At 44.0% G+C, this 16,082-nt stretch overlaps 1 protein-coding gene across 2 annotated transcripts; it reads left to right on the plus strand.

The window, feature by feature from the left end:
• Nucleotides 1-539: 539 nt before the first annotated feature.
• Nucleotides 540-4,999, plus strand: LOC133131157 (nexilin). Of its 2 annotated transcripts, none has more exons than XM_061246344.1 (5): nucleotides 540-865; nucleotides 1,656-2,033; nucleotides 2,629-2,985; nucleotides 3,518-4,101; nucleotides 4,494-4,999. In XM_061246344.1, exons 1-4 carry the CDS (start codon nucleotides 556-558, stop codon nucleotides 4,030-4,032), a joined length of 1,560 nt encoding a protein of 519 aa, XP_061102328.1. In that variant the 5' UTR covers nucleotides 540-555; the 3' UTR covers nucleotides 4,033-4,101; nucleotides 4,494-4,999. The 2 variants fall into 2 exon arrangements, with proteins under 2 accessions (XP_061102328.1, XP_061102329.1); XM_061246345.1 differs by having other exon boundaries at nucleotides 541-865; nucleotides 2,653-2,985.
• The last annotated feature ends 11,083 nt before the right edge of the window (nucleotides 5,000-16,082 follow it).

Below are 16,082 nucleotides of genomic sequence, written 5' to 3' on the forward strand. Positions count from 1 at the left end.
CATTATGTGTTTGTCTATATTGAATGACCGGCACTTTCTGAGAAAGTAGAGCTTCATCACCATCCGAGATTGACCCTATGACTAAGGTGTCATCAGCATATTTAACAATCTTACAGGATTCATTGATTGAACACCGGTTACTGGTGTCACTGGCTATAAGGGATCATATTGACAAAAAAAAACTGCAACACATTATAGATGGTGTAAGGCGGACAGGTCCTATTTTAAAGATGTACATCAAGAGGCGTATGCTAATGTAGATGGCGTATTGAAGTTAAAACGAACTGTGGTGTTCCACAAGGAAGTGTTCTTGGTCCATGGCTGCTTATACATTAAATATTCGGTACAATTGGAACATATTTTATCCGTAGTGTTCTTGCAGGTAGATGCCACTATTCTAAGTTGATCTGATTTCCAGTGTGGTCACGAATAATTGTCAAAAATTGTTCACAACAAAGAATAAATTCTAATCATGATACAAGCGCTTTCAGCGATTAACCTCCAGTGCAGTGGGTGGCGACAAATTACCAAGTTCGCCACGGACAGTCAGTCAATATGATCAAACAAAAGCTGCTACCAGGGAAAATGGCGGCTAAAAAGCGAAGTGTGGTGTGGTCCTTTTTTCAAGACGACTTGAATTCGAAGATGGCCGTTTGCCTACGATGTGGCGAGAGAATACTAAACTGTGGCAACACCACAAACCTGCTAAAGCATTTACGATCAAAACACCAGGGGGAGCTTACTGACGCCACTAAGAGAAGACGGTTCTCTGATGTAAGCAGAGGCAGAGGGCCGGTCTGCCAACTCGAGCCAAAACAGCCAAAACTCGAGCGCGCTGATATCCCCGACACCGAGGACGACGCAGGTAGGCTAGCTAGAAGTTGGCTAACTGACGTCAATTAACTTACGTTTCCAATTATTGTCAAATTTCCCTGCATTCTCTTTGTAAATTACTAGCCAACTAACCAAGTCATACTTTAGTAGCTAGCTAGGTAACATACTGTACAGACTTCGCTAACAGTAGCTAAAGTAAGGTTCTTAGTCAAGGTTAATGTTTTTAGTCAAGCTAGCTTGCTAGCTATGTGCAATGACTGTGTTGAGCTGTGTTTTAATTTTAGCTAGTGTATATACAAAGTTGCCGGAAGGGGCGGGGTTTTAGGGCCCCATTCAAAAGCCCATACACCTAGCTAAAGCTTTACTTATCCGTGGCCTTTACTTTCTCGCTAAATAACTAAACACATGCCAATACGAAAATGAACACGCACCCGAAGTAAACCCAGTTATTTGAAATGCATTCATTTACTTTTTGGGCGTAATAGTTTTTTCTCGTAGAGAGTATAGTAAATCACTTAACTTGGTTACATAAGCTTCTTAATATTTGAGAATATTTTATATGTACCGTACCTAAGCCATACGAGCAGATCTTAGAGTTTAAAGAAGTGAACAAATAATGCAATTTCCCAATGTATATATCCCATAAATTTTAGTCCTAACCCACTTCATCTGTACATATTTCTTTGTGCTCGAGTGCCCTGATGTGAATTGTATTTGTTGCTTTGATGGCACTAATATAGCTGTGTTTACCAGAATGCCAGCAACACTGTTGTAGGTCAGTGAATGTATTACAATGACAAATGTTTGCTTCTGTCTTGTAGAAATTCATGTGTCTGAAATGGGAGATCTTCGAACGGAGCAGGAACCCTTTGAAGGGAACGAGGAGCTGGGCAGGGCCATCAGCGACGGCATTAACGGGGCCCTCACTTTGTCTGTAACGAAAACCAGAAAGCGCAGCGCAGTGTGGAGGTACTTCCAAGACGGCTTTGATCCAAACAAGGTACTGTGCCTGGTGTGTTCGGAAAATATACATTATCCTCAGAACACTAGCAACTTGCTCAGGCATTTGCGGAAAAAACACCCGGGGGAATATGCAGACATCGAAGGCAGCCTGAAGGACCGGCCTGGAGAGAAGGCAGCAGCGATGGTGGTCAGAAGCTTGGCAGAACAGGCCAACGGCCTCATGAACAACGAACAAGGTAACCAGTCGGCAAGCTACCCACTTCGGTGACATTGCTAGCACGCCAGAAAAAAAACACTGCGTATCGTGTCAAGAATATATCGTGAACCCATTTTGAAGTATCATCTTTATTTGTTCTGTGTCAACATTGTTGGTAGCAATTTTCTCCATTGTGTGCGTTAGCTCTTTCAGTTGCAAGCCCGATATGAAGTGGCTCGACGCAAATGGCAAAGGGGTTTTGGCTTTGGTTGAGAAAATTGAGAATGTAGTAAGGTTTAAATAGGGGCTTAAAACAATAGTACAGCAGCCGTTTTGATCAGTTGAAAAAGGTATAAGGTTGAGAGTGCCATATGGCACTTGGTATTTTACGGTAGGTACGCTTGTGTGCCATATGGCACTCTTGGTACTGAAAGGGTTAAGAATTGTGAATCTTGCATCCTAAACCTAATATGTGGGTGCCTCACATTTTTTGGCACAAAAACAAAATTTCTGTAAATGGTACAATTTACCTTTGTTTCTACTGGTGCACGTGTGCAAGAATAGCCGGATGTTTGAGGTTTACATTTTTTTTTTTTTATAAACGACAAAAAAAAAAAACATCGTTTCGCTTGCAGTAATCCGGGTGTCTATCACAACAGACGGGTCTGAGGAGCAGGAGCGGATCGGCACCGAGGAGGCGAGCAGGGCCGTGTCCGACATCGTGGACGAGGCCTTCGCCCTGTCGGTGCTGCCCAAGAAGCGGCGCAGCGCGGTGTGGAGCTTCTACGAGCGCGGCGAAGACGCCAACAAGGTGCTGTGCCTGCTCTGCTCCGAGTACATCCAGTACCGGCAGAACACCAGCAACCTGCTGCGCCACCTGCGCAAGAAGCACCCGGACAAGAACGTGGAGACCAAACGCAAAGGGGAGGTGACGGCCGGGCTGGACCACGCCTTCATGCTGAACGACTACAGGAGCACGGGGATGCCTCCAGGTACTTCAGCGTCTCCTTTGCCGTGGTGTTTTAGACTGGGTCTAGAAAAGCTCTCCGGGAGAGGCCTTGGTCTAGGTCTTTTACTGTTTCTGCCTCCATTGTTTTGGTAGCTGTCTGTGTGCAGGAGTCTGCATGTGGCAGGTTTAGACTGGCTCTGTCTCCTAGAGCTTGGATTTACACTTACATTCATGTTATATACTATTTATATGCATTTAGCAAGTGCTCTTATCTGGTGTGATTTTCAGATTTATTTTGTACATATGGGGCCAGATTCACAGACACAGAATAAGATAGTCCTGGACTAAATGGAGTTTTGTGTGGGAGATCTCCATATAACATTGGATTCAGTCCTGGACAAGGCTTAATCTGTGCCTGTGAAACTGGCCCAAAAATAACTCCCTACCTGGATACTTACTGAAACCAATCCGCTTGAGTGCCTCCCTGCGGAGCAGCACAGCACCGCCAGGGGACTCAAACCTGTGACCGCTGGGCGTTAGAGGCCCGGGTCCCTAACCCCGCTGCCGCCCCGCAGGCCTGGTGGCTCCGCTGACGCTGGAGCAGGCGGAGCAGACGCGGAGGGGCCAGGAGCAGGAGCAGGCGGAGGCGGTGCGGAAGGCGCTGCAGCAGGAGGCCCGGTCCCTGGAGCGGGAGAGGGAGCTGACGGAGCAGCTCCGCAGGGCCCAGCAGCAGGAGGCCCGGGCCCTGGAGCAGCAGCGCGAGCTGACGGAGCAGCTCCGCCGCATGCAGGAGGACGAGATGAGGAGGCTCCGCGAGCTGGAGGCCCGCACCCTGGAGCAGGAGCGCCGGGCCGTGGAGCAGCTGAGGAAGACGCAGGAGGAGGAGGCCAAGGTCATCGAGCACGAGAGGGGCGCCCTGGAGCAGCTGAGGAGGGAGCTGGAGGAGGACCGCAGGTCCCTGCAGAGACACTGGGAGGCCATACGGCAGGGCCAGGTCACCGTGGTAGGGGAGCAGGGCAGGGAGGAGGGCCACGCGCTTCCGGGGGTGGTGGGAGGGGACCTGGAGATGCTGGTGGTGACCACGACGTGAAGACAGGGATGAAGGGAGAAATGAGGGAAACTCTGACCCGGGCAGCACAACCTGAGAAAAACATCAAAGGCGAGTTTATCCTTGTTTGATAGAAGGGGAAAACTTGAGATAAAATGTTGTCAGTCCTGATAAACCTTTGACCGTACCTCCTTACAGACTTTCATGCAGAGGTGGAAAGTCCAGGGCTCAAAGTAGAAGTCCTGCCGTGTGTTTGTTCCACCCGTAAACTCAGCCAGCTGATTTCACTAGAGCAAAACCAGGCCATACCCTGGACTTTCCACCTCTGCCTTGAAGATCCATATTTAAAAGTGTTACATTTACCCGTTCCTAGCCCTTAGAGAGGTGTACAGTCAATGTCCTGGCAACCTTGACACACTTCCAACTTGGAAAAACAAGCTTTAATTTTTAAATTCCCTTTCCCACAGACTTATGCTTTTTTTGTTTCTTTTTCTGTTTTTTAGTGAACGGACTGAATAAACCTTGAATATCCACTCCAGCTAACCTACTGTCGAACTGGACCCACGTACAAAGCCATGGAACCGCCCTTTAATCTGGCCCAACTGCAGTCCCTCCACCCCGTTTTCATTGATCGAGGGCTACCTGGCGCCGATTCATAGACTAACCTTCTTGCAGCCTAACCTGTACAGCCTAGTGGAGTCTATAGTAGCAATAGCCCACTATTAAATCTAGACAACCTGCCATTGCACCAAGCTGTCCTGAGACGTGGTAGAGGCCACTGGACTTTACAGTTTTTTTTGTGTGATTGATGAAAAGCTTTTGGCACTGGTTATTTCCTTTTGTGAAAATAAATACCATCTGATTTGAGGCCCATAATTAATTTTTTGGTGTTATGTTCCGTTTAAAGTGATAAAAGAAAATGTTTGGGTGCATTTGTTTATTTTTCCCCCACTGACAATGACTTGCTTATTGAAATTTTGTTTTTATAAAAAATATGTGTTGAAACGTTTTACTCTGATCTAACCTATGACTGAATTGGTGGTGGTGTACGGCCAATTAACTCATTTATCTAGGGCAATTGGTGTGAAAAAAATTCGATTTCTGTAATTCTCCTGGGCCGAAATGTTCTTCCCAGCCCCTGCTCTGGCACAAATGGGCAGTGAGTTTGCATGTGCTGCAGGGGGCAGTGAGTTTGCATGTGCTGCAGGGGGCAGTAAAAGCATGTGCAGTAGGATATCCTCGTTCTGTCCTTTGTAGAAGTGCTTCTCCAGGTTGGATTAGATGCATCTCATACTGGCCCCTGCAAAACCTTCTGTTTCAGAGGAGACCAGCTTCACCCTTTGAGGGTGCTTTACACAGATCCATATGCGTTTGTCCTGGGTAAAGTGGAGGAGGTGGTCTGGGGTCAGGGCCTTGGCATGAGATATACTGAACACTGAGTGGCAATCTGCGATTTCCTCATTTTTGGTGGATCTAGCGGCCACCGATGGTGACTGGCGGTCACAACAGGTCTATTTTATACTTCAAGTCCTATAGTTCCCCACAACATGACACTCCCAACAGCAGCTTTGGCAGAAAAAAATTAGAATAACACAAGAAAACTGATGAGGGACAATAAGCAATGTTGTTAGACACGGTAATATTGTACTGCCAACAAAAACAACTGCTCGAACTCCTCTTGTGTTTATGCCGCTCACTGCTGAAAGGATGTATCACGCAAACTCTCCGCACTCAACACATTTATTCCATAGGTTTTCATTTGTACTGTCACACCCCTGCCTTGGGTGGGGGTATGTGGGTTACCTGATCCTTAAAAAATACTTGCAGAGATGGAACAGCCACAAATAGCACTTTTAGTGATAGTTAATTAAGTACCAAAAACCAAACCCAAGGAGTGGAAGACAAAAAAAAAAAACAGTAGACTGCACGACACTGCAGAAACTGCAGTCCGGCACTAGGTACTGTACCTGTAGCCATTTCAAGCACGGACTGCCCTTGGGTACAGACATACTGCGCCTATACTGTAAGTGGTAAGCCCTTCCCCTTACATGACTCGTTCACACTCGTTCAATATCAATAATTTCAAAATAATAAAACACGTACATCCACTAATGTCATGCGTTTCCAAACCACCAAAAAGTCATTTGTACAGGCACTTAACACGTAAGAATCATCCCTATGATGGACATTGTGGCTCGGCTGCCTGGCTCAAGCAACTTATTTGGCTATGGAACTAGCTGACTATATAACTAAGATACGATAGTGTACCACACACGATGCAACTGCAACTTTTGAGACAAAGGTTGAGCTAAACACGCATGATTCAACACGTAAAGAGAGAAAAGGAACGTGTAACATTAGCTACCCAAATTGCACTCCAGACAAGCATCAGTGAAACTCTGTATACCATTGTTTATTATCCAAGCGAAGAATACATATAAAATTATAAAACGATACCAGTTCGTTATCGGTAGCAACTAGCAAATTAGCTATTAGTTAGCTTGCCGAATTTACAAATATCCAGCTGAGACACAACTGGTGTGCTACAATGCTCGCAACGCTACTATGTTCGTATTGGATATTTGTAAATTCGTAAAATGGCTAATTTGCTTGTTGCTACCGATAACGAACTGGTATCATTTTCTAGATATGTAGTCTTCGCTTGGACAATAAGCAGTAGTTATGCAGAGTATCAGAAATTGCTTCAGGCGTGCAATTTGGCCAGCTACACACAAACAATCTGAATAACCCCCATTTTTCAACCAATGAGCTTAAATTATTGTACAGCTGTGCAACGGCCCGTCAACTGCATATTTTGAAACCAGAATTTAAGGGGTATAAATGCAGGCAGAGGGTGAGTCAACATGTCAGTGTGCCCTTTTCAATGATAGGAAGGAATTTACAACAATGGCTTACAATGGTCTTGTAACAATGTTTTAACACAAAAATATTACCTATTGTCCCTTTAAGGTACATGAAAAACCTTTGAAAGGCATGATTCAGGAATCAGGAACCATCGCAAGATCGGTGGTTTGATCCCTGGTGTAGCGACAATAAGATCTGCACAGCCATTGGGCCCTTGAGCAAGGCCCTTAAATGCGCTGTCGCTCCAGGGGAGGATTGTCTCCCGCTTAGTCTAATCACCTGTATGTCGCTCTGGATAAGAGTGTCTGCCAAATGCCATTAATACCATTACTTTGTAATGTGCAGCCTGGCTCATTCTGCATGCTGTCGCTGCTGTGCTGCCGTTACTCATATTGCATGTTGTTGCTGCATCTGCTAGCAGCCCTGCTGCTGCATTTGCTTGAATTATCCTGGTTATTCCTGAATCATGCCTTTCAGAAGTTTTTTTTGTGCTCCCAACATCACCACAGCATCCACACCTGGGCTCTGCTTCCCAAAATCCCTGTGGGGGGTGGGGGGTTTAAAATGGGCTTGTTTACAACAGGGTGTGATGAAAGGCATTGGCTAAATGTCCTCAGCTATTAAATCCTGCATTGTAGTTAAGGTCAAGTATTGCCCTCTAGACTGAATCTTCACCCTGGTGAACTGTGCCTCTGGATGACCACATTTTTTCGGCATGTTTCAGCAATTAAGTGCTTAATATATCACTGGTTGGATAAAGTATTCACTCCCTTTAGAGCTGAGACCTGACTTTAATTTAAATCTGCCCTTAAATGTCTGCTGTATAGTTATAGTACAACTCTTTTTAATCTGTTATCCCATTCCTTTTACACACCCAAGTTTCTTTCTCAGGGCTGCTAAAGGGATGAAAAATGAATTACTAACAGAGGAAAGTAAGTTATAGCCTACTTGTGCATGTGGAAGTGTAACAAATCGGAAAAAGAAAAATGAACAAAAACAAATCTTATTTCAGTACAGGGTTTCACGAAGCAGGATTACTGAGTTAAAGGTACCAGATAACCGCACTGAGTAAAACCTGGATCCGGACCATGGGCTCAGTAATCCTTCTTTGTGAATCACCCCCCAGGTATTATATATAAACAAGTCTTTTGACACAAAAGCACTAACCAGAGGTGGTGTACAGATTTGAAAGACCAGACAATCGAAGGAAGAGAATAATTTTGTTTTGAGTATTAGTGGAGAAAAATGTGTAAAATCCATGTGTAAGGGATCCCAATCTTCTCTGAGACATGCTGGTGTGGTACAGGTCTTTGTTCTTGCTCAAAGTCTTCAAGAATGAATTGAATCAGATGTTTTAGGAGTGGGCCAGAACAAGGCGTGCATCCACACCAACCATTCTCTAATGTCATTTTGTAAAGCTCACTCTTTTTACTCTCATTAAGCACACCAGTGTGCCCTCACTAGGCTCTGCTTTGGTTTCCACATCAAGCGAGCCCCAGAATCTCTTGAGCGTGGATTCAGATTTCCCATTGTCACAGCCCAACCGAAGGGAAGAACAAAGGAGGGAAATGGCACATGATAAAGATAACTTTAGGTTTAATGATTAACTTAATCTCATTTACAAAAACATATGAGATGTTTAAGCCAGTAAGATCAGTAGCGAAGAAAGTGTTGAATGCATGTAACATGGTCTGTTAAGTGTCGTAGCATGTCAAACCAAAATAATATAACCAACCATGAGATAACTAAAGAGATGGCAAGACCAGAAGATTAGCTTCAGCTGCCTTTCCCCTTGCAGGGAGTGCTGCAGGTTTCCCAGGTGCTCCGTATCACAGTAACGAGCCCCCTGCAGGCAGCCACAGACAGCCAAGGTGGCTGTCACACCCATGCTTAAAGCCTGCTTTTTTACCTTTCCTCCACACGGTTAGATTGTCAAATAGATCATTGCTGTGCAGTGCAGAGTGGGTGCAGTTTAGTTGAGATGCTGGAGCACTTGATTCGGACTTGGGCTTCACTCACAGGAACATCACAGAGCTGTGTGGAAGGGCAGTGATGTCACTTAATTTTTGCTGTTTTGGGTGCACAACAACCCGCAACAATCACCATTTTAAATTCCTGCGCATAGCCATTTGTGCTCTCCGGGCTTACAGACAGCGCAGATCAGATGAGGAGAACTCATCCGCAGAACAAGGAAGGCAAGCAGCCAGCCACATTATAAATTCACAGTGGCAGATTAAGTATGGTGTGAAGTATTGCCCTATTACTGGGTTAGGATTACTTTCTTATTTATTGACTTTACTGACTCAAGGACATTTTGTTGCAGCATAATCAGAATAAAATCATAAAAGCATGGTAATTAAAAATATTAAAAGCAATATAAATACAATGTTTGTCTCCATACAAACATGAGAAGGGTTATGCCAACAGTAAAAGCAGAATGAGACAATACCAGCTGTCCCTTGCTGTAGGTACAGTTGAAGGCCAATCTGTTCTAGTGTTAAAAAGTATGAAGCGGAATAAGAGTTAGGGATATAACCATGGAGGAAATGTTCGCAGTTGTCAGGCAAAGGTAAATTATGAGTTCTTTTCAGGACCTTTATACCCGGTAGCTACATTCCTTGAATGTTTATGAATGACAGCCGAAGACAGTTTTTCAGGGTGCACATGATTGAATTATTTCTTAAAATGTGGGTTGAAAAAAAGAGGTGTGACCAGCCTGTAATGCTTTTGGAGATTTAAAAAAATAATGTTTTGGAAAGGGGTTTCAGAAAACGAAAGCTCATCAGCAAAGCAGCGAAGCTGGAGTGTAGGTTACAGCTGCAGGTGGTTTCACTGGCTGCTGAGTCAGTTCTGCAGCCAGCTGTATCCCACTGCCCAGAGCCCCCTCAGATACACACAGCGAATCACTTGCACGGTACGTACATAACTTCAGCACTCGCACACAAATGCCCATTCTTTACATTCACCACGAGCAGCCGACAGCAGGGACCTCCTATTTTACTGGAGTCAATTCAGAAAGAAACTGTGACTGCAATTTGAAAAATGAAAAGTGCCAAGGTATTTTCCACACATTACAGTGTATTCCATTGCGGTAAGGGCATGGTTGGGTGCTTTGTACTGATGCGTTTAGCAGCTTCATCTCAGTGCTTCTGAGGTTAAAGCACAGAGAGAGGGGATTAGAGAGCCAGGTCATCTCATATCAGACTGCAGAGTAAGCACTAACCGTGTACACAAGGGTCAGGGCAGACACCTCTCTGCAGGCTGGTCACCAGGTCAAAGTGTCACTCTGTAATTCCACTACTTGCACGGCTCATGGAGTCCACTCAAACCTGCTGGTACCTAGGGTTAGGTATTTGCTCTTGATGTCTGTACATCCTAGAACTGGTCTTTATAAAGAAAATCCCATAGAAAAAATTGCCTTTTGATGCTTGTAAATTGGACGGCTTGCAAATGTATTCAGTCCTTGGTCAGTTCACATTTGCTGGATTACAAATCATACATTAACATTTGTGTCCATGAAATATCTTATTTAAATGTGCTCAAATGGAAGATTTTGACAGGCAAAATTAGCATAGGAAAATATGAGCCATATATATTTTCAAGAAAAGTGTGTCATTGCTCTCTAGCGAACCCCACTGGTTTCCACTTTTTGATTATTGAAGCAACAGTGCTAACTGGAATATTTAAACATTTTAAAATATTGAATGTGTTTGCATCCTTCTTCTAATGTGTGCTTTTTGATAACACTGTTCCTGACTTGCTGAGACTCTTAATTTTTGTATCCTTTAGAACAGGGATCATCAAATCACAGTTGCAGAGGTCTAAGAACTGCTGGTTTTCCACCCTCCCTTTACCTGGGAGTCAGGAGTGAAGACTGTCTGGTAGCAGTAGCATTACCTGGGACAAAAGAAAACCAGGGCCGGATTTGGATTCAAGGTCCAGACTTGATGATGCCGGCTTTAGAATATACTAACTGACGAATGATCCGAGCACAATGTTTTACATTTTTCATAATGAACAAGACATACCCAGAACCCCTAAAACATTTTGACAAGTTGACAGGCAAAGGTAAATTATGAGGAATGTTCAGCTTCCCTTTGCACCCTGTAGCTACATTCCATGACAAGTTCATGAATGACAGCCGAAGACAACTCCTGTGTGCCATTACATTACATTACATTTTATTCAGCAGGCACTTTTATCCAAAGCGACAAAGAAAACATCCAAGCACAAAATGCATAGTCATAATAAACAACCAAACACGCCAGATAAGTTATAATTCATATAAAATTGCTTGTAAGGCCATGAACATATGTCCAGTACACAAGGTAGATCAGGAGGGAGGACTAAGGTACAGTTTGAAAAGGTGTGTTTTTAGTCTGCGTTGAAATAGGGGGAGGGATTCTGCTGTCCTGACAGTGGTCGGCAAGTCATTCCACCACTGAGGAACCAGAACGGAAGACAGGCGTGAACGTGCAACTCGACCTCCAGGTGCACGTAGAGAGGGGACCGTAAGGCGACCAGAGCTGGCAGACCGGAGTGATCTAGCTGGGGAGTAGGGAGTGATTAAAGATTGTATGTAAGGTGGGGCAGTCCCCTTAGCAGCCTGAAATGCCAACACTAGGGCCTTGAAGCGGATGCGTGCGGCAACTGGAAGCTAGTGGAGGCCAATGAGGAGTGGGGTGACATGAGCCGACCTGGGCTGGCTGGTGATCAAGACACTACAATGATGTGAAACATCTTATTGTGGTCTCATCTGCATGAGTGTCATCAGCTAATTAGCTCATTTGGCCAGTGTAATTGGTGACAACAAACACCTTCATATACACTGGCCCTGCAGGACTGGGATTGCCTTCCCCTGCTCTGATTAAGGACTGGAATCAGACTCTCCAGGACCCCAGCTCAGGCCTTGGCCTTATAGGCACTGTATCTGTTCTGCATAATGACTCAATTATTCTGAGTATATCAATCAACTGTAGTATTTAATAACATTCTGGGAACATAATGGGAGAACTCAAAGAGCAATCACAATAACAATGGTAATATGACTTTGTGTGACAGAAACAATTAGGCTCTATCAATAATTACTGAAACACTTATATGTGAGGAATTACAGTATATGGTTGGGGAATTAAAACAGCGGCAATTAATTTAATAACTAATTTGCTTTTCTTCATCAAAGAGGATCCCTTTAATCTGAATTGCTGTGCTCTGTTCTGAAGGAGCCTGCAGAGTCAGATAATGAGGTAGAATGATTGATACTCACCTGTTGTGCTGCAGATACCTTGACTTGATACCTGCACCTGACACCCTTCTGTGTGTAGCTGCCTCTGGTTCCGTTAATTCCTATTTTTCACTAGGTTATTTATTAATATTCAAGCATTATGCAAACTCAAAGTCAGTGCATTGTAGTAGGATTCTTCTGATGTGTGTTGGTCCAACCAAGAGAATACAAATACAGTATTTTGAACTGCCATACTGAATGCTCTGAAAATTGTAGTCAGTTTTTTTCCTGTAGAAAATGGGAAAAAAACACAATACTGTGTTGTGTTACAAAATACAAACTACATCCCAATTATCCTTCAATTATAATCAAAATGGCGCCAGGCTGGCTGCATAAGTTGTTTTATAGGAGCCACAGAGGTATGCCACAAAAAAGGTGTGTACATCCTGTATTGCATATGAAAAGCATACAAGTACATATTTCAAATACATGCATTTTAAATACTGCCTGTGCCTATTTTTGGATAAGGACATCTGGGTGAAAATGCAAATATGACTACAGTCATATAGAAACAGGATGACAGTCATTCTAAGGATCTGTCAACACAGTGAGCTCGGCCCGCCTACTGTAGTGCAGGGCTGACTGTACAGTGAATGCCGAATTGATTGCGTTCCAGGCATTCTTGTCATGGAACCAAACTTGTTCACTAAGGTGTGTCCAGATATGTATACATACGCATATGTACACACAAATGCCATACCTTCTGGTATTAGTGTGGTGGTGATAGAGGGGAATGTTATGTGCCTATGTTTTCATTTTCATTTTCATTTCAGAAAGTGTTCAGGGTTTTCTTATTGCCGTGTGTCTTATTTTGTCTGCCCAACACCTTATGAGTCAGATGTGCATGTACAACCTTGATTGCATTTTGTGGTTTCTCTTTTACAATTTCCAGAGTTATTGTTTTCTCCAGGTATTGATGTCATGTCTGCGCTGCTGTTTCCTTGCAAACAGCAGGGGGCAGCAGATCTCTCCAGGGAGGAGACATGTCCGTCCATGACGCTGACTGCCAGGGGTCAGCTACGTCTCTGTACACAATGTCCATGGAAAAACTTTTGATGTCTGTGGTTATTTATTGAAAACCATCATTTAAAAAAAGGGCTAATGTCTGTCACAGAATCCCACACGTTTTTAATGCGTCCGTCACGGTGGTGTGAAGTACGGTGTGATAACAGGCAGCTTACATCACAAGCTTATAGGGGAGGTTGTGGCAATAAACACTACTAAATACAACTGGCCATTCCAAATGGGGGAGAAAGTCTAAAAACAGGATGCAGAAGAGAGGGGAATAGAGGACGTTGTAAGTAGTAGAGAGAGAGGAAGCAGAGAGGGCGATGAAGAGAAAAACATTAAGGAAAGAGGGAGTAGAGAGAGAGATAGACAGTGTGAACAAGACATAAAGACATGCAAGTGGAGAAGATGGTGTCGGTTACAGTATTGATCACATTACAGATGTGCGTCTTTATAACAAGAGGAAGTGCGCTTAGCAGCACTTGGTCCCCTCCTCGATGGCTCTGCCCCGTACTCCCTCTCCACCAATCACGTGGCCTGCACGTGACAGCTCCGGCTAATGGCACTATAATGAGGAAATGCTTTTAAGGGCCAGCCCCTAACCGCCCAGCCCCACACCATTTCACCTCAGCAGGGCTCTATACATTAGAGTGAGAGATGTATCGCTGGTGCAGTTTAAACAGAGGGGAACATTATGCAATGCGATGGAGTGTGCAACTGAGCTGGAGGCGAGGAGAGGGTAGTTATGCCCGGGCAGAGGTTGGGGGCAGACGGAGGGCATACATGGTGGTGTTAGCAGACCAAATGAACGCGTCACCTGAAACCGCTCCGGTGGTCTCGAGACCAGAAGCTTGCCCTGTGGGCTGGGGCTGAGTGCTTGTCAGAGTTCATTCAGAAAAAGGGCACCCACTGCTCCTGTGGATTGTGGGTAATGGTGACTCAGTGACAGGATGTGCTGAAGGTGCAAGATGCTCTTTGTTTATGGTTTTTACAACTCAGGAGCTGCAGCCTCCGTGTACAAATCACACACACATTTACACACAAACATACCCACACACACACTCATACACAAAAAAACTAGAGGAGGAAAAATGTGGTATCATTTAGTAGAAGAGTGTGTGAAGTAAAGAGAAACAGGAGGATAAAGTGGTAGACAGGGAGAGACTGTCTTACACATATAGTACACACACACACACACACACACACACACACACACAGGCTCTGTCTATTCCTGTGTTGGTGTTGCTTCAGACAGCTCAAGTTCTCATTGTGTGAGTGACAAGAGAAGTCTGGGCAGACAGGACTCATACACCTACACACTGACAACGAGGTGTCCAGTGCTGTTTGCTTCACCTTATCAGGGACAAGATGAAATGAAACTGAAGTCAGAAGTTTTGGTTCAAATACAGGGATGAAAAATGTTTCAAGATTTCACTCAAAAGAGCAGGACCAGACCTGGATCACATACAGTTGTGTTCAAAATAATAGCAGTCCAACATGACTTACCAGATCAATCACTGTTTTTGGTAGAAAATATATTACTACATGGCAAATAATTTACCAGTAGGTGTAGTAGAGTCATAGAAAACCAACAGACCCAACATTGATGATACACATGCTCCTGAGTCTGTGTAATTGAATAATTAATTGAAAGAGGCGTGTTCAAAATAATAGCAATGTGGAGTTCAATTAGTGAGGTAATTCATTCTGTGAAAAAACAGGTGTGAATCAGGTGGCCCTTATTTAAGGATGAAGCCAGCACATGTCAGCATGCATTTCTCTCTGAAAACCTGAGAAAAATGGGTCGTTCCAGACATTGTTCAAAAGAACAGCGTACTTTGATTAAAACGTTGATTGGAGAGGGAAAAACGTATAAAGAAGTGCAGAAAATAATAGGCTGCTCGGCTAAAATGATCTCCAATGCTTTAAAATGGAAAGCAAAACCAGAGAGATGTGGAAGAAAACGAAAGACTACCATTCGAATGGATCGAAGAATAGCCAGAATGGCAAAGACTCAGCCAATGATCAGCTCCAGGGTGATCAAAGACAGTCTGAAGTTACCGGTGAGTACTGTGACAATTAGAAGACGCCTGTGTGAAGCTAATCTATCGGCAAGAAGACCCCCCGCAAAGTCCCACTGTTAAAAATAAAAGACACGTGCTGAAGAGGATACAATTTGCCAAAGAACACATCAACTGGCCTAAAGAGAAATGGAGAAATATTTTGTGGACTGATGAAAGTAAGATTGTTCTTTTTGGGTCCAAGGGACGCAGGCAGTTTGTCAGACGACCACCAAACACTGAATTCAAGCCACAGTACACTCTGAAGACAGTGAAGCATGGTGGTGCAAGCATCATGATATGGGGATGTTTCTCTTACTATGGTGTCGGGCCTATTTATCGCATACAAGGGATCATGGATCAGTTTGTCTATATCAAAATACTTGAAGAGGTCATGTTGCCTTATGCCGAAGAGGAAATGCCCTTGAAATGGGTGTTTCAACAAGACAACGACCCCAAACACACCAGTAAGCGAGCAGCATCTTGGTTCTAGACCAACAAAATTAAAGTTATGGAGTGGCCAGCCCAATCCCCGGACCTTAATCCGATTGAAAACTTGTGGGGTGACATCAAAAATGCTGTTTCTGAGGCAAAACGAAGAAATGCAGAGGAATTGTGGAATGTTGTCAAATCATCCTGGGCTGAAATACCTGTTCATAGGTGCCAGAAGTCGGTCGATTCCATGCAACACAGATGTGAAGCAGTTCTCAGAAACCGTGGTTATACAACTAAATATTAGTTTAGTGATTCACAGGAATGCTAAATCCTGAAGATTTTTCAGTTTATACAGTAAATATTTGAGTTTGTAAAGAAAAATGCAGACACTGCTATTTTTTTGAACAGCCCAATATAAATTTTTTCTTCATTTTCTGTAA

Source organism: Conger conger, chromosome 6, assembly GCF_963514075.1.
Source record: "Conger conger chromosome 6, fConCon1.1, whole genome shotgun sequence".
NCBI lineage: Eukaryota > Metazoa > Chordata > Actinopteri > Anguilliformes > Congridae > Conger > Conger conger.